Source organism: Aethalodelphis obliquidens, unplaced genomic scaffold, assembly GCF_003676395.1.
Source record: "Aethalodelphis obliquidens isolate GAN/ISIS:26980383/991018 unplaced genomic scaffold, ASM367639v1 scaffold8, whole genome shotgun sequence".
In the NCBI taxonomy this organism is placed as follows: Eukaryota; Metazoa; Chordata; class Mammalia; order Artiodactyla; family Delphinidae; genus Aethalodelphis; species Aethalodelphis obliquidens.
The window spans coordinates 26,108,908-26,134,812 of record NW_020837952.1 but is presented as its reverse complement, the minus strand read 5'-3'; the positions used below and the strand labels follow the sequence as shown (position 1 = coordinate 26,134,812).

General features: G+C 36.1%; 1 protein-coding gene across 1 annotated transcript in view; it reads left to right on the top strand.

Moving 5' to 3' along the window:
• Window positions 1-25,905, top strand: part of PAWR (pro-apoptotic WT1 regulator) — a 105,801-nt gene that overhangs the window by 58,848 nt on the left and 21,048 nt on the right. Inside the window, exons 3-4 of the mRNA XM_027107089.1 lie at window positions 12,090-12,221; window positions 21,604-21,638. Coding sequence (XP_026962890.1) covers window positions 12,090-12,221; window positions 21,604-21,638 — 167 coding nt within the window. The remainder of the gene's footprint in view (window positions 1-12,089; window positions 12,222-21,603; window positions 21,639-25,905) is intronic.

The window sequence follows — 25,905 nt, the reverse complement described above, 5'->3', positions numbered from 1 at the left end:
CTTGGTCCTTCCTTTCCTTGAATTATTTGTTTATATCACACAAGTATTCCAAATACTCAACACCAAAGACCTCATTGTTTCTCCTCTCTAAATTATCTGCGTGCAAGAATGATACCATGAACTAGAAAACTAAGAGTCATCTTGTTACTGCTGCTTACTGCTTGGACTCTCTCAGTCCGTTCAGATTCCACTGCTGTTTGCTATGTCTGTCCACAGTCCATATCTACTTTCATTTCCTTAGTTCTAACTTATTGCACAAACTTGTTATGTGGGTACTGCTGTTCCCATTTTACAAGATCACACAGCTAATTAATGTTGTCGGTAGTCTTCTCCAAATAATTTATACATTATTTCAAATGTACTGAAATAATTATTCCATTGTACCAGGAGAATTTGTCATCTGGGAATAGCCAAGAGAGTTGAATAATGAATAATAATCAAGGAAACTGTTAGATACTACTAGATACTATTAACTTTTAATGATAAAAATAATATGATTTGAGCATTAACGTAAATAGATCAATGGAACAGAATAGAAAGCTAAAACATAGCCATATATAAAAATATAAAGATGGCATTTTGAATCAGTGGTGAGGAGATAGGGGTTGCTTAAGAGCCCCTAGGTGTGAACCTGGAGGGGTTGCTGAGCTCCTCCCAGGGCTGTTACTCATACAGCCTCCCGCCAGTGTTGCAGTTCTGGGTTAGTCCATTTCTGTGGCTAGAACAATGGCTTACCCTAAAAAAATCATTAGATTCCAAACTCACTCCCTATACAAGAAATTAAATATGAGATGAGTTAAAAAGTTTAAAAAAGTGAGATGGTAAAAGTTAGAAAGTATGTGTGTTTATTAGATTTTTTAAAAATAGGAATATCCACAAATTCCAGAATTCATGAACTTTGGAATTCATGGACTTTTTTGTTTGGCTGCACCGAGCGGCATGTGGGATCTTAGTTTCCCCACCAGGGATCGAACGTGCGCCTCCTGCAATGGAAGTGCAGAGTCTTAACTGCTGGGCCACCAGGGAAGTCCTTGTTTATTAGATCTTAAAGTAAGAAAAACATTTTCTTAACATAAAACCACAGGGAGTAAATCTCAGAAGGAAAACTTAAACAGAATTAAAAGGTGAGCTAGAAAAAAAAATTGACGATAAAGGTTACCATCTTACTATATGAAGAGCTTTTGGACATACTAAGGAAATGAATAAACCAGTATAAAAATTGAGAGAGGATATCAGTGAAGAAAGTGAAGATACATAAAGAAATACATAAAGCCAATAAAAAGAGAGCACAAGTTCATCCTGCTCACCTAGGATTCAGTGAAACCATTATTTGCCTAACATGTTCGGAGAGGGTTAAAACAGTAATAAGGGTGAGACAACATTAACCTTCTTGGAGGAAAATTTGGCAGCATGTTTATAGAGCCATAAAAATTAGAGATAGGCACACAAATTTATATGAAAGGCTATTTAGCTTATATGTCCTACAACACAGATCTGATTAAACAAATCTAGTATCATACTATGCAACTACTAAAATTTTTGTTGAAAATGAAGAGGCCATGTAAATAGATCTCAAAACAGGATGCCTACAATTATATGGATTTAAAAAAAAAGAAAGAAAAAGTTGTACTAGAATGATTTGTACCAAAGTGATGACAGTTGTTTATTTTAAGATAAAGGATGATTTTTAATTTCTTCTTTTCTGTATTTTAAAAGTTTTCTTGTAATGTACATTAATTTTGTAATTAGGAAAATCTCATTTTCTGTTTAAATAAAAAGTACCCAACTGTAGTTTTTAAGTTATTGTTGTTGTTGAGATTGCTGAAAGTGAGAATGCTGCCTGCCTCTCTAATCATGAATATTGTTGCTCTTTAGAGAACTTGACACTGCTTAGCCCTGAGATCTGATGGGATCCCAGCACGAGGTTGGATTGTCCATGGCTGAGTCATATCTGATAGTATTGGTGTAGAATTTAAGGTGGGGAAGGTACTTTAAAATTATGGAAGGATGAAATTCTGTTTTCATTTCCTGTTTTTTTGGAGTGTTATATTTTCAGATTCTTTACAGATAAGATTTCATTTTTGTCTAAAATGCTAACCTTCGTGCAAACTCAGCTTTTAAATCCATGAAATCAAAGTACTTATATTAGTATCAATATATTAGCAAGTTGTTAGAAAGTCTAATTCAGTATGATAGATGAAATTCATCGCTAATTTACAAAGTTAATCAGGATGTTTAATAATTAGTCTGAAAAATTCATACATTCTATTTTATTTTAAAAATTATTTATTTATTATTTAATTTTTGGCTGCATTGGGTCTTTGCTGCTGCAGGTGGGTTTTCTATAGTTGCTGAGAGTGGGGGCTACTCTTTGTTGTGGTGCACGGGCTTCTCACTGCGTTGGCTTCTCGATGCGGAGCACGGTCTCTGGAGTGCAGGCTTCAGTAGTTGTGGCGCACGGGCTTAGTTGCTGCGTGGCATGTGGGATCTTCCCGGACCAGGGCTCGAACCCTTGTCCCGTGCATTGGCAGGCAGATTCTTAACCACTGCGCCACCAGGGAAGCCCCATACATTATAATTTATCCCACTTAGTTTCCAAACTTTCTAGCTTAAGGCTGTGTGTGTGTGGCAGTTTTTAAGCATTGTGTTATATATGTGGCTTTTTCAGCTATCTAATGAGAGGAGAGCAGTCATTTGTTTATTTTGCTCAGTTCTTTTCACATAAAGATGCTTATTAATTTGATCTTACTCTTTTTTTTGTTAATGTTGTAAAGTTCCTTTTGTTTAACCATTTCAAAAGAAACCTCTTGGCTTAGGAACAGGGAGGGAAGGGAAGGAATAGCTTGGCAGAGGTTGAATGATGACAGAGTGGTATATGCTAGATAAAGGACTAATGGAGGATGAAAAGGGGTGTTACCAGAGTGGGAGGCAGATGAAGCAGCAGTAATACTGATAGGATGGCATGGTCTCTCTGAAGAAAACGAGTGGAATCTAGCTTAGCTCCCCTAATACCTTTCACGGACACAGTAACTTTTCGTTTTGGAAAGTACAGGCACTTATCCACATTCATGGTTTGTAACTGTGTGATCCCAAATACAGACTTTTTTTCCCTCTCCTGGAGCTGTATAGTTTTTTTTCTCTTCCCTAAAAGCCTTGCTAAGATTGCTTAAAATGCAAAGGGAAATCAGCATGCTTTTAGAGCCACATTTGTATGATTTATTGTACATAAATACAATTAAACTTACTTGGCTGTTTAGTTCTATTGTAATTCTGTTCCTCATTCTGATTCATATGTTGAAAATATTGTGCTATTCCCTAGTGTTAGAGTTTTATAGAGAAGTAATTATACTTTGCAAAAATTTACTGAAAAACTGAAACACCTAAGGAATTTGTGTGGATTCCTTATATTAAGATCAGGTGTTCATAGGTTACAGAGACAGGCATTTGGGAAGAAGAACATGATATTACACTTTTGGGGAGGGATTCTGAAAATTAAGGGGACTAGTATTTTTGAATGGATTTTAAGAACTATTGTTAATAGTGTTTGGAGATGAATGAATTGTTTAATTCATTTGTAAGACTCCTCACTTATGAAAGGGAACAAATGTGAAAAAAGAAAAAGGAATGTGAAGCAATCTCTAGCTGAGCTCTTCCAAGAACTAGATAGTATACCACACAATTTATTCTAGTTATGAAAGTGTCAAAACTTGGCTTCAGCATTTATTTTATTAAAAATTATTTTTAACAATTTTTAATGCATTTGAAATATTTTTTAAAATTGTATTTTCTTTAGTTGTGTGTGCATAGTTTCAGATAAATAATAGTTATGAGTGATTGTTGAGGCTTACTTACTGTCGAAGAATTCTTATTAAGTAAAAAGTTCTATGAATATGCTCTTCTCCATATATTAGAAGCATTTAAAAATGTTAATACAAGTTGTGTTTAAAGTAGGCAAATGGTATGTTGGTTGCTTTTTCTGGATTCCTGAATTTTGTGGAGTTCTGCTTTTTCAAATTAATAGGGAAAAGCTACCATGAAATGGATCCTGTTTAGTTATTTTAGTCTATGAACTTATAAAATGTTGATTATTAAAAACCTTTTTTTGGACTGATAAAAGTGTGCTTTATTAGTGAGTCAAATACCACAAATAGTTTTGCTGTCAGCGACCTTTTCCAAAATGTTGAGCAACTTTAAAAACATAAGGCTACTAACAAATGAAATATCATGTTTTCTGGATTTAAAGGGTAGTTGTCTTCCTGGAAAAATCTGTATGTATTTTAAAACTCTGGAACCTCCACTCCCCCATCCCCCCGCCCCCCCGCACCACCACCCCGTAAAATATGTTTAGGCTCAGATAATTATAAATAGATTTTTCACCGCATGACTTTTTGGTATTACATTTTACATTTGGATGGGACGTGGGTCAGTTCTATCTTAGAGGGACTAATTTTTCAAATGCAAGATATCCATTTCATGCTTCCAATCCATAAACAAGTAATATTTCTTAGTCATCAATATGACCAAAAATGCCACCACAAAATTCCATGCCTTGTAGGGAGTGGTATTGACTGAATAAGAATCATTGGCCTAGAGCATTGTGGCCAAAGGAGATACTTGCTCCAGAGAGGTAGTCAGAGAATACACTAATCCTACCACCAGGCCCAAAGGTATGAAAGAACTTCAAAAACAAATAGCTTCCAGTTGACTGAGCTACAGGGGAAAGGGCTTTTTCAGGGAGCCAACTAGGTTTCATCCTGTAGCTGAGGAAAGCAAAATGTTAATCAGCAGGAATTCCAGAGGGCGCACAGAGGAAAGATTTGGAAGGGAGAGGAAGGACACAGGATTGGGTCAGATTAGGGACCGTACAGAGTGGTATGGAAATGAGAGTCTGTACAAGTGAATGGGTGAGACCTGGGGAAGTTTGGTCTGCTGTCAGTGACTGAAATAAACATGGAAGTGAGACCTGGTAGAACCTAAAAGTCCCTTTAAAAATGGGGGGAAAAAAAGGTAACATACACAGAGCTAATACAGAGTAAATGAACCCCCCTTATATAACTGTCATCCAGCTACAACAATAGTCAACTCATAACCACTCTTTTTTTTCCTGTAACTTCCAATAATTCTGTGTTCTGCAAAGTGATCCAGGACCCTCACGAGATAACGTGAAACCAAAGTTTCACAGAAAAGTGCTCACTGATGTTTTCTGTTCTGTTCCTTTTCTTTTTCTTCAAATAAACTCTGGGTTGCAGAGCACTAAATGGATTTCGTGACAGATGAATAGGTTACAACTGGTAGTTGGAAAATTGAGGTTGAGGTTTGTAGTTAGGCTGCTTGGGTTGGAGTTCTGACGGTACCCCTCAACAACTTTGTGTCCTGTTACTTAATTCCAATCCTCACATCCCTCTTATATAAAGTAGTACCCACCTCCTAAGGTTTTTGTGAAAATTACCTGTATTTGAAATACTAGATATTAGAGCTTAACAGTGCTCTCTACACACCTAGAAAATATTCAGTTACTAGTAGATGCTATTACTATTTTAATTCACCAACGTGGGATTTGAATCTAGGTCTCTCTGATTCCAAAATCTGAGTTCTTATATTTTTTAATCTAAAATATAACTTATAGACAGTTATAAATTTAAAAAAAGAAAATCTAGAGATAATGTATATTTTTCTTTTTATCATTCATCATAGTATTTTTCCCCAGTCTACATTAAATTGCAAACATTTCCATTTCTTTGAAAACAGTTTTCAAATAATATTCCACCATTTTGTTCTCTAGAGGCAGAAATGTTATGCTTCATAGGAAAGATACTTACCTAGTTCTAGTTACTTAGTCAGTGCACAGTCAAATTTTATTGCTACTTTTAGAACTTTATTGTGAGAATTTTGGTCAAATATAAAAGTCATGAGAATGGTGCAGTGAAGTCCGCCATGTCCACATCCTTCAGCTTCAACAGTGATCAACTCCTGACCAGTTTTGTCTTACCTATACCACCACGCACTACCCATTCTATCCCTATGTTATTTTCAAGCAAATCTCAGATGACTTATTATTTTATTCTTAAAGATTTCAGCATGTCTCTAAAATATAAGGAATCTTTTTAAAACAAAAGAACAATATCACTGTCAAACCTTAAATATAGTTCCTTAATCTCATGAAACTCCTTAGACTTAATTTCAGATTTCATCATTGTTCGAACTGTCTCTTAAATGATTATTTTAAAAATAGTTTCTTTGAAAAAAAAAATAGTTTCTTTGAGTAAGGATGCAAATGAGGTCAATATATTGATATTCATTCATATGTCCTTTGAGTTTCAAATTTGTGGCTCTCTTCTCCTTTTCCCTCTCTCTCCCTTTCTTACAATTTATTAGTTGTAAGAACTGGCCATTTGTATTTTATAGTTATAACAGGGATCAGCAGAGGCTTATTTCTATATGATGGAGAGCTGAGAATGGTTTTTAAAGTGTTTTTTTTTTTTTAAAGCAACAAACCTTATGTAGCCCCAGATGACTGTTTGCTCTGTGGTCTTCTATATCCCCACAATCTGGATTTTCATGATTGCATCTCCCTGGTGTTGTCTAATATACTGTTCTATTCCCTCTATTTCCTTTAGTTGGTAGTTGGATCTAGAGTCTTAATCAGATTTAGGTTCAGTTTTTTTTTAAACTCATTTTATTTGTTCAGTACCTCCACGATATTTCTTTCTTTGTTAAGTCATATTTATTAAGGTGTCTTTTACATATAATAATATGCTACTGTCTTAAGAGTGTGATTTGATGAATTTTGACAAATATGCACAACTGGGCAAACCACCATGAGAATCAGGATGTAGAACACTTCCGTCATTCATTCTGCCCCTTTCTAGTCAGCCCGCTCCCCTCAGGCACAGCTTCTGACAACCACTGATCTGCTTTCTGTTACTATGACTTTGCTTTCTCTAGAATTTTACAGAAATTGAATCACACAGCATATAGTCTTCATTTCCTGGTGTCTTAGCATAATTCTTTTGTTACTGAGTATATTCTGTTGCATGGCTGTACTACTCTTGGTTATCTGTTCACCAGTTGATGTGCATTTGGACTATTTCCAGTTTTTGGCTATTATGAAAACTGATTTTTATTTTATTTTATTTTTTATTTTATTTCTTTTTTGCGGTACGCGGGCCTCTCACTGCTGTGGCCTCTCCCGTTGCGGAGCACAGGCTCTGTACGCGCAGGCTCAGTGGCCGTGGCTCACAGGCCCAGCCGCTCCGTGGCAGGTGGGATCTTCCCAGACCGGGGCACGAACCCGTGTCCCCTGCATCGGCAGGCGGACTCTCAACCACTGCACCACCAGGGAAGCCCTTATTTTTTTTTTGTTCAAGTTTTTGTGTAAGGTTTGAGTGAATATGTTTTCATTTCTCTTCGTAACTAACTAGGAGTAGAATTGTTGGGTCATATGGTAAGCATATATTTAAATTTATAAGAAACTGCCAAGCGTTTCCCTGTATGACTACGCCACTGTTAGTTCCTACCAGCAATATAGGAGACATTCGGTTGTTTCAAATCCTCATTAACACTTTAATTTTAGTCGATATTTAATTTTATTATTCCAGTAGGTATGTAGTGATAGCCCATTGTGGTTTTCATTTGCATTTCCCTAATAAGTACTGATATTGAGCCTTTTTTTCATGTATTTATTTGTCACCCCTATATTTTCTTCAGCAGAGTTTTCAAATTTTTGCTCTTTGTTTTTTTTTTGTTTTTTTTTTTTTTTTTTTTGTGGTACGCGGGCCTCTCACTGTTGCGGACTCTCCTGTTGAGGAGCACAGGCTCCGGACGCACAGGCCCAGCATGGCCGCTGGGCTCAGGGGCCCAGCCGCTCCGCGGCATGTGAGATCTTCCCGGACCAGGCACGAACCTGTGTCCCCTGCATCATCAGGCGGATTCTCAACCACTGCGCCACCAGGGAAGCCCTTGCTCATTTTTAATGATGTACTGGAATTTATCCTAGTATGTGGAATAAATCCAATTTCACATTAAAAAATACATAGTTATCCAGTTATCCCCAAACCATGTGTTTTAAAAAAAGCCCATTCTTTCCCACCAGTAAGAGTTTCTACTTTATTGTAAACACAATTTGTCTATTTAGATCTATTTCTGAACTTTCTGTTGTGCTCCTATGAAGTACAGTTTTTTGAATCCTAACTAATAGGACTTAACAAAAAATCCATTTTCTTTTTATTTGGTTACTTTGTCAGATCTGAGCAATAATCTTACATGTTATAAAAAATTATTCAAAGTAGCTTCTTTTTTTTTTCCAGTGTTGATACTTTGTTATTAGCAATGAAAATCATACATTTCCTTTTTTGTTCTGAGGTTTTATTTGCTAAAATATTAACACTCTAAATGTACCTTTGGGAAGAGCAAAGAGCTTGATGAGAATTAGTGATGCTTATTATTATCATTTCATAAAATCTGACTTTTTGGTTTGTTTCAAATAATTGTTAACTCAGTTCCCATGCAACTTCCTCTCTAATCTGTGTGAAAGGAGAGAATAACTTTTACATGTTTATTACATTTATCTATAAATGAGAGCTGAGAAGAGAGGTAGGAGATTCAGTCCCACATTACTGTTGTAAGTATACTATAAAATCAGTAGCTATTTTCTTCTCATCTTTTCCCCTCCCAGATAAAAAGCTTATAATTCATAGAAGCTTTAAAAAATATTTAGGGTTCTTTTTGGTTTTATTTTTGCTAGTACTTATTTAAAGACCAACTCTCTCTCTCCCTTGAGGATACCAGCCAGCTTCTGTGCTTAGAAAATTATTAATCTTTACAAGAAGTAGAATAGGAGATGTCTTTACCCACCTTTGTCAATTAACTCAGTTCCTTTTTGCTTTCAGTCTTTTCTTATTTCTCACCATTTCTACCAAATGGTTCCTCCAGGTGTAGTTATCCCCCGTTAAGTAAGATAGTTTAAGGAATTTGTAAGATGCTTGTTGCTAAAAGAACTATACTGGTTTCTAGAAGAACTTTGGAGGGAAATTGTGATTCATCAAGTAATTCCTATTCTAAAAGCTTCCTGGAAAGTAAGATGTACACACTCTCCACAGAGATAGTATGTGTGATAAATAGGTTCCCAGGTCAGTGGGTGTAAGAGTGTTGCCAAGAAAAAGAACATTCAGAATTTTAACTTGGTATGCAACAGTCCATTTCCCTAATTTGTCTCATCTTGGTTCATTTAGCAAACATTTACTGAAGTTTATTTTTTCTGCTTTCTTTTAATGCTGGTGAGTCTATATTACTCTGTGATTTAAGAATTCATGCTACTGACATTTGATCCTACGGTCAGGGATTTTTACAGCCCAGGTACCAGAGAATGATTGCTTTCACAGAGTAGAAGGCTAGATGAGACCACTTTTTATTCTTTCTAGGTCTTAGAGTCTTGCTGACTCTTGTCTCAGTACTATGTATTGAAGAATTTCTGTACTCCACTCTCTTTTCCGTTCTAGTATCTTTATCACATAGTTTTCGGTGTTGTGGTTTTATACATTTTAATGTTAGTTAGAGTGAGTGTTCTGTCATAACTCTCTTTAAGAAGTAATTTTTCTGGGTGTCTTATGTAATTATGCATCCAGATGATCCACCCTTACTTTCCAAATAAATTCAACTTATGAATTGATTTACAGATATTGACACCTTCAGTATTAGTTTTTTTTCTTAAGAAGAGATCTTAATTTATACCACTCAGTAAAGTTTTATAGTTTTTTCATAAAGTTTTTTTAGTTTATTTTTATGGTTACTCTTAAAATTATATAATCTAACTAGCTATTGATGTTACTCTGAGAAGCTATTTATTTCTGTGTGCTTAATGAAAAACCATCTTAAGGAACTGTAGTAATTCTAAAATATTTCTGACAAATTTGTATCATTTGAAATGATGAAAATTTGCCTTTCTGATGCTGAAATCTCTTATTCTTCTTCCCTAGTTTTACCAAATAGTACTTCCAGAGTGATGGTAACCACCCTGTTGATAGTGGACATCAGTGTCTTAAGTCTGGCTTTGCATTTAAATTTTGTTGATATTTTGGCATAAAACATGATGCTGTCTATTGGTTTGAGAAAGTCTTTTTAAAAGTCCTAAGAGAGATTCGTTTTCTAATCAGGACTAATTTCTTAAACTTTGGTACCCTTTACTAGATTCCTTTTATTGATTCTGTTTCCACCTAAGATACATCTTTTTTTTGGGGGGGGGGGCATGCTGAGAGGCTTGAGGGATCTTAGTTCCCCGACCAAGGATCAAACCCAGGCCCCGGCAGCGAAAGTGCTGAGTCCTAACCACTGGACTGCCAGGGAATTCCCAGATATATCATTTTTCATAGGATCCCATTGCCTACTATGTTGTTTAGTCTCCACTTTTGGTCCCTGTTAATCAGAACTCTGAATTGCTGTATACAGGTTCCTTTCCCCAAATCAGTTTTGATCATGTTTTACTTATATTCCAGGGAATTGTAGCACTGTAACATGTTTCAGTGTTACGTAATGAAAAGTCTAGACTTCTTAGGCTATTTATTATCTGTATTTCTTTGTGATCAGAGCATATGCCTTTCCAATACTCACCTCTGTCAAGGACTTTGAAGGATCTGAGATCTTACCCTGCTTACAAGCTAACGAGTTAGCCTGCTCTGGTTTCATGGATCCTGGCAGAAGACACTAGTCTCCTGGGAGTCAAGAACAGTTTGTTCCTCACAGCAATAGCAGTAGCCACAGTGTTATCATTTTTCTTGTACCAGTTACCTAAGCCCCAGTTCCCACAGGGTGAGAAGAGGGCCAGGTGACACCTGTACACATAGTTAGTTGCATTACAGGAGAGACCCTAAACATTCTCTGGAATCTCAGCCTACTTGTTTCTTTAATTCATCCCTTCCATTCTGTCCCCCAGCTTTCCCTCCACATCATCCTGATTTAAGACTCCATGTCAAACAGATGCTTTCTTCCATACCCCCCGCTATGGACCTTGTGTCTTTGAATGTGCTGCTTATTTTCTGTGTTCTCCTATTTCAGATGCTCCAGGGATCCTTCTTGGTTTGCACAGTGGCTTCAGCCTTTCTTTTCTCTTTGCACAATTTGTAAATACTGTTGTCTTTCCTGCTATTCTGTGCTTTGGTCAGTGTCTTAGTGTTTACAAAGTGCCTGCAGAGATATTATTTATTTTTTGTCTCTTACAAAACACACACAGGCAGTATATTGGTTAAGAATGTGTTCAGTTACAAGGAACAGATGACCTATTTCACAGTGGGTGTAATGGATAGAGTTTAGTTTCTGTTTATGGGTTGTTGGTTTTGTTTTTTTTTATTAATGTAAAAAGTCTGGGTAGATAACACAGGTGGTGATTCGGTTTTTTAAACAGCACCCTTTCATGTAAGCTTTTCCATATGTTCTTCCCATCATCTGAGATTCTTCTTTTTTTAATATCTGCAATTCCAAATTAAACGCATTTTTTAAATTGTAAATTCTTCTACAGAGTGTTTGTAGAAGACTTACTCCCTAGGTGAAGATACTTACAGGCTACTAAGGTAGAAAATGGCCTTTAACATTAAGTTATGTGCGCACGTACACACACACACACATACACACACACACACACACACACACACACACACCCCTACCTTCAGTGGCTTTTATTATTAAGTTATCTGCACATGTACACACAGACACACACCCCTTCCCGTTAGACTCTACATTCCATGTCTGTGTGGTGTGTCTTTTGTTACCTTCCAAAAAGTGCTTTAAGGTAGTCCATTTACTTGAAGATTGAATGATGAAGAAAGAGTGAACCCTACCTTTAAGCAAACCTTGTCACTGGTAGTTAGAGCCTAGAGCCTAGAAAGATGTTGACAAGGGTGTGAATGTGGAGGTTTGGATTTTAAGCAGATAATTTAGTTTATAGGAATTAAATGTACCAGTTGTTGAAAGGAACACTTTTATTGTGTAGTTTCTGAATGCTTAGTATTTCTTAATGCTATCAAATGTATCTTCATGTACTATCAAAACATTTTATTAATATTATATAGAAGTAAAATGGAAACTATTCTTTCTTTCAGTGCTTAGATGAATATGAAGATGATGAAGCTGGGCAGAAAGAGCGGAAACGAGAAGATGCAATTACACAACAGAACACGATGCAAAATGAGGCTGTAAGCTTATTAGATCCAGGAAGTTCCTATCTGTTACAAGTGAGTATTTAAAAATTCTAGAATGTCACTAGCTATTTTAACAATTTTTAAGTTACTGTTAATAATTTTTCCTGTTTCATTTTGGTTGCATCAACTCCATTTAAGTACTTTAAATGGATTTAACCAGTGATTTTCCTTATATCTAAATACTTTTTGACGTAAGCAGTATTTGGTCCTTAGTTCCTGATCAGTGAATATTTACTGACTAAGCAGGTTTAAACAGTATCTGTTGTAAAAATAAGCAGGAAAAATAATTACCCTTTTGCTCTTAAAAAAGTAAGGATTAGTGAGTTTTAAGTGAGTGGAGAGTACTGTTCCAGGCTGATATCTGCATTAGAATTATGTAGCAAATAAAGAGTTGAATAACAAGTGTCTACCAAGCCAAATGTTTCAACATAATAATAAAACACAACATGTAGTATTGTGAATTGCCAGAAACACCCATATTTCTGTGTAATTATAAAATACTTTTTAAAACAAAATTTAAGTCAGTTTCCAATTAGCTGTTATCTTGGCTTCTTGTAGCACAGAAAATTGGGAGTTGTTGGCATTGGGGTGCCTGAGTTTAAAGCAAATCACTCTTCAGAATCATTCCATATAAACTGTACTTTGGGAATTATCTTGATAAATCTAATCTTAAATTAATTTGATGACATTTTGAGATTGTAAGCTACTGTGTTGTCTTTTCAGAGTTCCAGCTTTGACTTTTTAAGTGCATTTTATTATGATACTACTCTAAAAGGAGTTTCTGAGCAGTACACATATCTCCCTGTTTTACTGATGAAAAAAATGAAATGTAAACTTGTCTATTAATTTGCAAGGTTATGATAGAAGGCATTTGGCAGAGAGAGGCAAAATATTTTGAAATGGTTTGGATGTGAACGCAAAACTTCTTTTTCCTCTGCTCTTTGAGGCAGATACATTGATGCAAAGAATGGTAATGTGGGTTTGTCTGTGCCCCTGTACTGCAGTTGCTACTGCTAGAATACCCTATTATAACATAGTGTAAGCTAAGCAGCAGTGCTTCTCTCAGCACCTCTGTGACTGTTCATAATCTAAAGTATCTTTGTATCCTTTGTTTTTGTGTATTACAGCAAAGTTGAAATTAAATCTGTGCCTATTCCAGGAGAAGAAATAGGCTTAATTTATTGGGATAGAGACAATATAGCATTTTGATTGAGTCTAGAACTGGTTTTAGTTCTTGGTCATGTCACTTAACATCAGGCAGCAGCTTTTGGAAAGAGGGCTGATTTCTTTCTGTTCCTTACCCAGTCAAAGCTGAGGAGCCTAGTGTTTAGTTTATTTCCAAGTTTATACCCAGATATGTAGCAGTCTCTTCTGATCCGGGCTCTCTGAGGAGCTTTCTGCCTTATCCAGTTTATCTTCTTTCCTGTAGCTTTTCTAGTCTCTTCCTAGGTCTGCCCTTCATTTCTCTCATTTTTGTTTATTTGTTTGTTTCATTAGCAATTAGGATGTAACTCACTGATGATCTTGGTTTTAAGTATGTATATTCCAGGCTATGTGCTTAGGATGAAAGTGAGGCAAAAACTCTCCAGTGGATCCCAAATTGCCACATTGAAGTTGGAATGGGTACAGGAACTTTTCTGTCTACATAGTTGACCTCTCTCTGAGTTACTACCTAAACTCACATATTCTATTACTCAGATAAGATATAGATTTTATTTATAACTCCAACATCAAAAACAACAAAAAGAGAGAGAAAATATTGGCATCATTGGTTGTTTTAAGGCTTTTCTTGAATAGGACAGAGAGATTTTGTTTCTTAGCATTATGTATGTGAATCAGTTAAACAAATTTTTTTAAATGAAGAATGAAATGGGAACATGAATTTGGCATAACAGTAAGCTCTGTGAAAGGTTAGAGTGTTTTAAGTTTCTGTTTGGCATTTTTCAAATAATATGGAGTAGTGGTAATAAAAAATGAGACTTTATATTTTTTTCTTATATTTTTAGCTATGATTTTACACATTTTTAACCATGTTTTTTCCCTAGATAATATGCCAGTTTTTAAAGTAATATATTAATTCTCTGATTAAATAATACATGATCAATTAGAAAATTTGAAAAAAATGAAAATGTAAAAGACGGGAAATTACCTAGTTTGGTCTCCTTATGTATTTTATGAACTGTTTATTAAATTTTAAACTTTAGGCTTAACTAATTTTAAAAGAAGCATACAATCACATGCTAAAAAATGGAAAAAGCATAAGAAGGTGTAGGTAAAAAGTCTTCCTCAGCTACCTGGTTACCTTCTTTGGAGGCAACTAGTGCTTTCTTTTCTTGCACATCCTTCTAGATCCTTCTTGAGGTAGTCCATAAACAAATTTATGTCTATATGTGTGTATATATATGTCTATATATGTATTCACTAATTTTTAGCACACTGTTTTGCATCCTGTTCGTTTCATTTAATATTGTGGAGTACATAAAGAGCTTCCCTATTATTTTTTTGTAAACACAGAATATTCTGTTTTGTATATGTATCATAATTTTTCTAACTAATTTCTGTTGATGGTCATTTAGGTTATATATAATTTTTTGCTTTTACAAACAATGTGGTGGTGAAAACCTTTTAATATATGTTCTTTTGCATATGTGTGTGTAAATCAGTAGGATAAAACCCTAGCACTAGAATTTCTGGGTGAAAAGGAATGTGCATTTGTAATTTTGATGGTATTGCCAAAATTCTCTTTGTAGGTGTTATAGCATGAACATTTTTTTTCATGTTATTCAAAACTCTTTGTGTATTATTTTCAGTAGCATAGAATTTTCTTTTTTAATGTGTGTAATAGGTGACACAAATTTCCCATTAATACAAATCCTCAGTGGTTAAACGTTTTTACTATTATAAGTCATACTGGAATTAACATCTGTGGAGATTAAATAAGCTTTTTGTGTTTTGAATTATTTTCTTTGGCCAGATTACCAGAGATGAACTTATTGGGCCAAAAGCCATAAAGCATTTTTAAATGTTTTATTTATTTATTTTTTGGCTGCATCTTGCAGCTTGAGGGATCTTAGTTCCCCCAGGGATCGAACCTGTGCCCCCTGCAGTGAAAGCACAGAGTCCTAACCACTGGACCGCCAGGGAATTCCCCATAATGCATTTTAAAGATTTTAAAAATTTCTGATACATATTGCCTAAATTACTTATGAAGAAAAGTTTATCAGTTTATGTAAATAATGGCATTTTGTGAGAGGACATTTATGAGTTTTATTTTTCTCCTTTCTTTGATTATTTATTGATTTGCCTTTTAAAACAATCTCAAGTTTACTGAAAAGTTGCAAGTACTGTACAGAGAATTTTTTTCCCTTAAAATGTTTGAGAGTAAGTTGCTAACTTGATGCCCTATTACCCCCAATACTACACTGTGTGTTTTCTACAAACAAGATCTCCTACATAACCACAACGCACCTCTTAAAAATAGGAAATTAAAATTGACACATTCTTTTACCATCTAACATATTCAGCCATCATCAAGTTTTGCCAGTTGTCCCAGTCATGTCTTAAATTATAGCAAGAGGGTCTAATTCAGAATCACATGTTCTATTTAGTCACTATATCTCTTCTTCAATCTGATACAGTCTTTCCTTAACTTTCTTAATCTTAACACTTTTTAAGATTATAGGTCATTTATTTTGTGATGTGACCTTCAGTTTGGGTTATCTAATATTTACTTATAATTAGATTCAGGTTATATGTCTTTGTCAGGAATATCACAAAATTGGTGCTATGTTTTTCTCATTGTGTATCCTATCAGGTGACACATGATTTTAGTTTGTTCCATTGCTGATGATGATCACTTTGGTCGTGTGATGAAGGTGGTATTTGCCAGGCTTCACTGCCCCTTCTTAATAAGTATTTTGTGGATAAGTGCTTTGAACCATGTAGATACCTTAATCTCCATCAAACTTTCTATTTATCTCTGCCCATTTATCTATCATCTATTTATATCTGTATATCTGTATCAACTCACTATTACCTATTTTATCTGATGGGTTTTACTTACCATCAGTATTAGTTTTCTATTGCTGCTATAACAAATTACCACAAATTTGGTATCTTAAAATGACACAAAATTATCAACTTACACTTCTGTAAGTTGGAAGTCTCACTGGACTAATAAAATCATGGACTGAAATCAAAGGCTAAAATCAGGGCTGCATTCCTTTCTGGAGGCTGTAGGGGAGAATCAGTTTCCTTGCCTTTTCCAGCTCCTAGCGGCTACCTGTATTCCTTGTCCCTCTTCCTCCTTCAAAGTCAGCATTGTGACCTTTATTCTTTGCCATATCTCCCTCTGACCTTCTTCTGCCTCTTTCTTCCACTTTCAGTGACCCTTGTGATTACATTGGGCCCATCAGATAACCCAGTATAATCTCCCTGTTTAGTGGCGTTGATTTAGCAACCTTAATTTCCCTTTGCCATGTAGCCTAATATATTTGAAGGTTACAGAGATTAGAATGTGAACATCTTTTGAGGGTCATTATTCTGCCTACCACAGCACATCATTATTTATTTTAATAGTCACTTTATCCCAAATTTGGCCAGTGAGAGCCCCTTTAACCTTTTGTATCCTTTGCTACATCTCCATCATTCTTGGAATACTTCTTTGTTTTCTGGCATAATAAGATAATGCAGACTCATCTTTAGCTTCTTACTCCAGTCTTGGAAGCTAGCAGCTATTTCTCTAAGGAGCCCTGATTCCTTTTACTGGTAAATGATATTGTGAAGCCAAGATCTGGGCTGTAGTTATGTTCATGTTATTGAGATGTCACCATTTGTAGTCCCTCTCTATGTACAGACCTACTGTGTGTGTCTCTATGTACATGCATACGTATACATATCTGTTTGTCTGCTGCCTGCCTACCTACCTAGGTAACTACATCTATCTATGTAGATACTGAAACTAATTTATACCAATATGGCCAATTCTAATCTAATATCACAAGACTTAAATCTAGTATTTGTAACTCCCTTTTGTGACACTGAGGAACCTGTTTCCCGTTATTCTTAATGTGTTTTCTTATTTAGTCAATTCCCCTATATGTAACCTATTTCCCATTGCCACTCCTTCCCCACACGTATGCCCTCCGTACCGCGAGTGGGTTCTGACATCATACGTTGGCTTTACCTTGTGCATGAACACTCTCCTCAGTTTCTTCAGGCTTGGGCATCCCTTGTGAAGCTGCAGGTTGCCCTCTTTACCCTGCTTGAGTTGTGACTCCTCACACCAGTTCACCCCCTCTATGGATTCTGTCCTTACCCTGCTTAGCTTCTCCATCCTGTGACAGGCTGCTCTTCCTTAGGGTCTTCCTCTGTTCCCGCTCAGACTGAGACCTCATGCTGGATTACTCCGTCATGGGGACCCCTTATCACCTGATTGGGTTTTGACACCTCCAGGCCAGGCTGCCACTCTGTGGACACTCTCTTCATCCTATTTGGGCTCTGGCACGTCAGCCCTGGTCATGCCCTACAGAGATGCTCTCCACACCTTGCAAGGGCTGTGAATTCTCCATGCCAGACTGCCTTTTTTTTTTTTTTTTTTTGCGGTACGCGGGCCTCTCACTGCTGTGGCCCCTCCCGTTGCGGAGCACAGGCTCCAGACGCACAGGCCCAGCGGCCATGGCTCACGGGCCCACCGCTCCGCAGCATGTGGGATCCTCCCAGACTGGGGCACGAACCCGTGTCCCCTGCACCGGCAGGCGGACTCTCAACCACTGTGCCACCAGGGAAGCCCCAGGCTGCCTTTTTTGAGGGAACATCTTCTTTACCCTTCTGGGGCTCTAAATCCCCATTTTGGGCCCCCCTCATGAATGGATGACCATCACACCATGCTTGGGGCTCTCAGTATCCCTTCCTGGGACTCCCTTTCTGACCTTGCCTCAGGCCTGATAACCTAACTTCCCTTTCATGCTTTGTAGACCCCTCCTCATTCTGCTCAGGCTCTGATTTCTCATGCCAGGCTAAGTCCCCCTGCTGTATGGATGCTGGCCTCAGTTTTCTTGGACTCTGATTCTTTTTGCCAAGCAGCTCTTCTTCATGGAGTGTTCCGGTATTCTGATACCCTGGTTGGGGCCACCTTGTTTCCTCCCCACCTTGCTCTGCCCCACCTAATGGCTTTAGGACTAAGGCGTTCAGGAAAGGAGGGGAATAATGAGCTTTTCCTTTTTTTTTAATTGAAGTACAGTTGCTATACAATACTATACAAGTTACAGGTATACAATATAGTGATTCACAGTTTTTAAAGGTTATACTTCATTTATAGTTACAAATATTGGTTATTATTTAGTTTTTCCTTTTAAAATCTTTGTTAATTTGATAATGTCCTTATTTTATTCTCATTTTTAAAGTTATTTTTCTCAATTGTACATTACAGATATTCTGTTGTGCATTCATCTTCAACATTGTATCTTAGTATATTATATATACCAGTATAGGTATTTTAAAGTTAGTCCTGAGGGCCAGTTACCATGGTATGCCATAGTTTACCAAGGGCTATACTGAAGTTATTCAAGTTTATTTGAATAACTTCAGTATTATTTTACTATATTCTACTGGGCCTGTATTTGTCTGATCTTATTTCACATATGCTTTTATATTCGTTTTTACTTTACAAGTGCTGATCTGCCACTGCACCTGTAAAGACAATGTTCGTGGAATTTCCTTATTGACCATTCTAAACTTGAATGAAGCAGAATGTTTTATTTAAACTCACATAAAACAGTTCGTGCTTTGCCAACATTTTCTAAGCTCTACATAGGCCTTTCCCCCTCCCTTTTGTAATATAAACCACCCATTACAAGAAAGATTATTTCAGGAAAAGTATATTTTAAATCAGTTGTATAATAAACTTTAGGGTTATTGGAAGGTCTAATTACATAGTCTTTGAAACTTTTAAGACCAATATAGTCTTAGCAGTCATATTTTTTACAAGCAATTTCAGTGATACTGAAGGTATTTCTTCTCCCCCCACACACTTAGAATGGAATTTTCAACTTTCACAGTTATAGTAATTATGACGTTATCACTCTTTGCTTGGAAATCTTTGTGGTCACAGAAATATAGAGGCTTCTAGTTAACAAATCTAAGGTTTATATTTGTGTAGAATTTTGTATTAATGTATAGAAACAACAAGAATTTTCCTCCTTAAAGTTATAAGGGACTCTTTTACTGCACTATAAGGGCTGATGTTTTTTTTTTTCTATCAATCATTTCAGTTTCCTCTTTTTGGCAGGGAATAGTTAAATTCCATCTGTAAATGTGAGTCTTGAATACACATGAGAAGCAGGCTACCACCCCTCCCAATCTCTGCTAATATTGTCTATCCAATTTGGGGAACATTCCATTGTTAAGCAATGGAATTTTTTATATATATATATAAATTTATTATTTATTTATTTATATTTGGCTGCATTGAGTCTCTGTTGCTGCACATAGGCTTTCTCTAGTTGTGGTGAGCAGGGACTACTCTTAGTTGTGGTGTGCGGCCTTCTCATTGCGGTGGCTTCTCTTGTTGTGGAGCACGGGCTCTAGGTGTGCGGGCTTCAGTAGTTGTGGTACGCAGGCTCAGTAGTTGTGGCTCGCAGGCTGTAGAGTGCAGGCTCAGTAGTTGTGACACACAGCCTTAGTTGCTCTGCGGCATGTGGGATCTTCCTGGACCAGGGTTTGAACCTGTGTCCCCTGCATTGGCAGGCAGATTCCCAACCACTGCACCACCAGGGAAGTCCCTAAGCAATAGAATTTGATTAGTAGAGTCACTGTGAAATAACATTTAGTTACAAAATGTATAATCTAATAATACTGTATTCAAATCTGACCAATAAACAGTAAGCTTAAGTGTTGTCTAATAAAAACCATATTCACATCTAACCAATAAACAATAAGCTTAAGAGTTGTTGGTCTGCTTTAGAATCTTAGCTCTTGAATATTAGTTATACAGAAATAGGCTTAAATCTTATTGTTTATACATCTTGGACATGAGCATGGAATAATTTGATCAAGTATGTCCAAGTTGTCATTTGATCAGTTGCACCAAACTAGCTGTAGAGAAAATACCGTAAAAGTTGACATATGTTTTAAGTCACTAGTTGTTTAAAAAAAAAAAAGCTGTGAGAAACGTAGAAAACAGATATTATACAACTTATTAGTATACATAAATGGAAACTTACCTGATAACTGACTTTAAGTCATTTATAGTTGGGTCAAAGTATAACATTAGTATAATGCCACGATAGTGTAGTGTTGCTGAAAACATCCTCCAACATCCTCCATTTCACCTTTCTGTATTTATTAAAATTCTACTCTAAATGTGTATTAGTCTTAAGTTTTATCATGTTAGGGGAAAATGCCTACTTTAAGCCTCAGAAATATTATTTATTGCCAGGTTGTTTCTACCATTACAATCAATATATCAGTTACCCACAAATCAGTAAATGCAACAAGGGCTATTCTTATTTAGCAATTTTGCCTATTTCATTGCAGCAAGAGATAGTCTGGATAATCAAGCTGATGTCATGTTTTGAAATATTTCATTTATAACCAAAGTGAGAGAGATGTTATGTTTTGGAACTTAAGGCATTATTAGCATTTTTTCTAATGCATATTTAGACAGATATCATTCAAGGTCTGTGCCTTAAGTTTTAGTTCATATAAAATAAGATTAGGGACTTTTATGAAAGAAAACCTTGATAAAATGTTAGTTGGAGTACTGTTTGTGAAACTTAAGGAGAAAAGTTCCGTATGGAATCATTATTATCTACATTCAATAAAATGTACTTTGAGTGCATACACATAACCTTAGTATTTCTTTCTGCTTTATCTAAATAACCAGTGATTAAACATTTAAATCTAGTTCCTGTGGTTTCAAAAATAGTTTTAAAGGGACTTCCCTGATGGCGCAGTGGTTAAGAATCCTCCTGCTAATGAGGGGGACATGGGTTTGAGCCCTGGTCTGGGAAGATCCCACATGCCGCAGAGCACCTAAGCCTGTGCGCCACAGCTATTGAGCCTGCGCTATAGAGCCTGCGAGCCACAACTACTGAGCCTGCATACCACAACTATTTAAGCCCGTGCGCCTAGAGCCCGTGCTCCACAACAAGAGAAGCCACCGCAATGAGAAGCCCGCACACCACAACAAAGAGTAGCCCCCACTTGCTGCAACTAGAGGAAGCCCGCGAGCAGCAACGAAGACCCAATGCAGCCAAAGATAAATAAGTAAAAATAAATAAATCTATAAAATAATTATTAAAAAAAACAATGGTAATTGTTCCAGTATTCTCTGTCAGTAGTTTTATGGAATACGGAATTGTGTGCTTATACACATACCCAAACTGATATGTCATTTTTTATTTTTACTTTACAGGAGCCATCTAGAACAGTTTCAGGCAGATACAAAAGGTAAGAATCCTTAAGTTATGACTAACAACATATTGTAGACATAAGTGTAATGTCTTCCTGACCATGGCTTAACTAACTAGAACTGTTTCAAACAGCTGTTTGAAAAATAAGAAACCTTAATATTGTGCTCTTAAAAAGAAATTACATCGTAGGCAGGAGTGTAATGTCTTTCTGACCATGACTTATTCTGACATACTCTGCAGTCTTTGAATACTGCAAACACCATGAATTTGTAAGGGTTTGATGAACTTAGCAAAAGAAAAACTGTGTCATTTTCCCTTGTGTATTTAAACACTGAAAATACAGATATACCATCTGTATTAGTCAGCTTTGGGATACCATAACAAAATACTATAGACAGGATGGCTAGAGCAGAAATTTATTTTCTTACAGTTCTGGAGGCTGTAAAGTCCAAGATCACAGTGTCAGCATGGTCTGGTTCTGATGAGGCTTCTCTTCCTGACTTGCAGAGAGCTGCCTTCTTACTTTGTCCTCAAATGGTGGAGAGAGAAGGGGTGGCTTCCCTGGTGTCTCTTTTGATAAAGGCACTAATCCCATCATGAGGGCCCCACCCTCATGACCTCATCTAAATCTAGTTACCTCCCAAATGCCCTGCTTCCAAATATACCATCACATCGGGGTTAGTGCTTTCAGCATATGAATTTTGGGAGTATCCAATTCATTCTGATCTTAGTTCATTCAGGCCACTATAACAAAATATCACAGACAACAGAAATTTATTTCTCACAATTCTGGAGCGTGGAAGTCAGAGATCAGAGAGCCAGCAGGGTCAGGTTCTGGTTGGTGAAAGCCCTCTTGCCAGTTGCAGACTAACAGCTTCTCACTGTGTCCTCACATGGTGGAAGGGGCTAGAGAGCTCTGTGGGATTTCTTTTATAAGAGCACTAACTCCATTCATGAGGACTCCACCTTTGTGACCTAGGCACCTCCCAAAGCCTCACCTCCTATTACCCTTACATTGGACGTTAGGATTTCAACAGAATTTTTGGGGGGACACAAACATTCAGACCCTAGCAAGTCCATAGCACCAGCTATACACAAGGAGTAATGCTTTTATCAGAAAATGTGTTTGAGTGTGTGTACACATGTGTATAGGAGGAAAATCACAATTAAGTATAAGTTGTTTAACGGAGATGACTGAGATATTAGCTTCTTTCCCTGTTGAAGCCATGAAGGTTGCAGAAGGTGTGCTCATGCTTGTGCTAATAATTAATGAAATAATGGTAAATCTTATCAAGTGCTTATAATGTCCAAGAAGCTTTACGTAGAGATCTCATTCAATTCCCAAAGTTATCTTGTAAGGTAGGTACTGTAGGTATAATATTTACTCTTATTTTATAGGTGAGTGAAGTGGGATAAAGAGGTAGAATCATTTCACTGTGCTTACGAAGCTAGTGAACAGAAGAGTCTGGATTTTAACTCGGGCAACCTGACTCCAGAACTCGCATGCTTGCACAAGACAGGCTACCTAGATTTATACATATAAAACCTCTGTCTTGCCCTACTTTTACGTTAAAGTTTAAAATATTTGGTTAAAAGTTGTGGTTATTATAATTCATCTAAAATAAAACATTGATTAAGAAGAGCTCTAATTTTAATACTAAGTTATTATATAGATAAAACTCAATGTTTAACTTTTTTAAAAATAAATAAATTTATTTATTTTTGGCCATGTTGGGTCTTCGTTTCAGTGTGTGGGCTTCTCATTGCGGTGGCTTCTCTTGTTGCAAAGTGTGGGCTCTAGGTGCGTGGGCTTCAGTAGTTGTGGCGCAAGGGCTTAGCTGCTCCATGGCGTGTGGGATCTTCCTAGGCCCAGGCTCGAACCCGTGTCCCCTGCATTGGCAGGTGGATTCTTAACCACTGTGGCACCAGGGAAGTCCCAGTGTTTACCTTTTAAAAGAGATAAGAAGGCCAAGGTAATCAACAATTGACTAAGTAGGTCTGATATGTTTGCCACTGCTGCTGCTTTTATTTTCATTTCTGAGTAATTTTGATGTAGATATAATGAAACTTGTGCTTGGTAATTTTTACTTAACATGAATAGTTTAAACTGGAAAGACTCTTTTTTCTTTTGCTAGCAAGCATTGCCAATCAAATAGCTTTGATTTGGCCTATTTCCAGGCCACATTTTCAAACCAAAAGAGTTTTTATCATCAGTTTTTGGTTTGGGGAATAGAAATAAACTTCAGTAACTTACCAAGTTTGCTGTATCATTCATACATATTTAATCCTTATTAAATTATAAACCTTAAATTATAATTGGCACTTTTCAGATTTGCATTCTTTAGGTAGAATCATTAGGGGAATAATTTACAAATCCTCATCAAAAGCTTTATTTACATATTGTGTTAAATTAGGTAGAAAATTGATTTCACATGATGTATGTTTTTATTTTTAAGCTTTTTTTATTGGAGTATAATTGCTTTACAATGTTGTATAAGTTTCTGCTGTACAGTGAAGTTAGTTAGCTATATGTATACATATATCCCCTCCCTCTTGGATCTCCCTCCCTTCCCCATCCCACCCATTTTTTAGACCATTATTTTACTTGTGACCTGTTCATATACTTGTTACTTCTTTTATTTTCATAGCCTAAAGCACATGGTTTGTTACTTTTTACCTCTCAAAGGTTTAGCCATGTTTAATACTGTTATAAAACAAACAACAACAATTTTTTTTTTAAGTTTCTAGTCATTATTCATGGACTCATAGCAACTCGTAGTTGAACACACACCAAATAAAAACAAGCACAAAATCTAGATCTGAAATTATCAATTCCTTATCTAGAGGAATTTGTTACATTGTATATCAACAGTTCATTACTTTCATTAATCTGTCAGCAAGTTGTAGCAAAGACTGGAGAATGTATGTTATTTGGAGAAGGGTGTCTGCTGATTAATGGGGGTGAAAAAAGGAGGAATGGGCTAAAGGATAGAAATTTGGCATTATATGTTAGAAAAAATATTTTCAGCAAACCAAATAACTTATGATATATATACGACTAGACAAACTGAAAAAGTCATTAGAGGGTACAAGCCACCCACAAGACTAGTTTGTGTGCTCTTGTAAATTATGGATTAAATATTAATTTTTTTCTTACAAATATCAAGGATGTACTTTTTAAGCATTGAGTTTGTTAAGCAGTCACTGTAGTTGAGCTCTATTTTATTGAATCAACTCCTGTTTACCTAGAACGTCTCTTAACATATTCACTGAACTCCTTTTTAAAACATGTTTAAATAACTTTGGATAATTATTTGGAGGGGGGAGTCTTGAAATTTCTGAAACTCAAGGTTTAAGAAGGATGGATCAGTGGTTATGTATTTTTGGGTTTTTTTTTTTCCCCCAATGTGTAATTTTCTTAGTGGAATGTTTACTTGGTTAAGTTTATAGTGATTTCTTTAGGATAATTCATTATACTTAACACACCAGAAATGAACAAGTATGATAGCCCCTAACTGGAGAAACTTAAATTTCTAACAGTGAGATAGGTTATAAGCTATAGCATATTAATATAAAGTTACAATACAGGCATTAAACTGATTCTTTAGAAAACCGTTAATTATAGGAATTAATAATTATAGGAAAATTATTACCTATTTATGTTAAATGGAGAGAGGGAAAGCATATTACGAAGAGTATGATATAAAACAACATCTATCATAATATATATGTGTTCTTAACTTGAACTCTATTGATGAGCTGCTAAAATTCTATATAAAAGAATATCATGGTTATCTGGGAGAAGAGCTATATTTTTCATCAGATTTTCAAAGAGATCTGCAATACAAAAAGGTTATGAACTACTAATATATTGTAGAATATAACAGCCGTTATCTCTGGGTTGGTGGAGTTACTGGAGATATTGATTCATGTTATCTGTTTCCCACAGTGAATATGTATCACAATTTTAATAAAGAGTCTGAGAGATGATTTTGATCTTTAGTTGTTGCTGTGTGTGTGTGTGTGTGTGTGTGTGTGTGTGTGTGTGTGTGTGTGTGTGTGTGTGTTTAAAGGGAGAAGAGAGAGAAGACCTACCCAGAGTGAGGGACTGTTTGGGACAGTGGTGGTGGAATTGAATAAGGTAGTGAAACATTAAAAATATGGAGACCAGTCATGTACTTCTTGGTTATTTAGTAATTCCCCGACTTACCTAATACTTCTAAATATTTGGTATCCATTCTAAAACTAGGATTTTACTCATGGGTCTTGTATTTCTTCTAATTGCTAAGGTTTAAAATATCTAT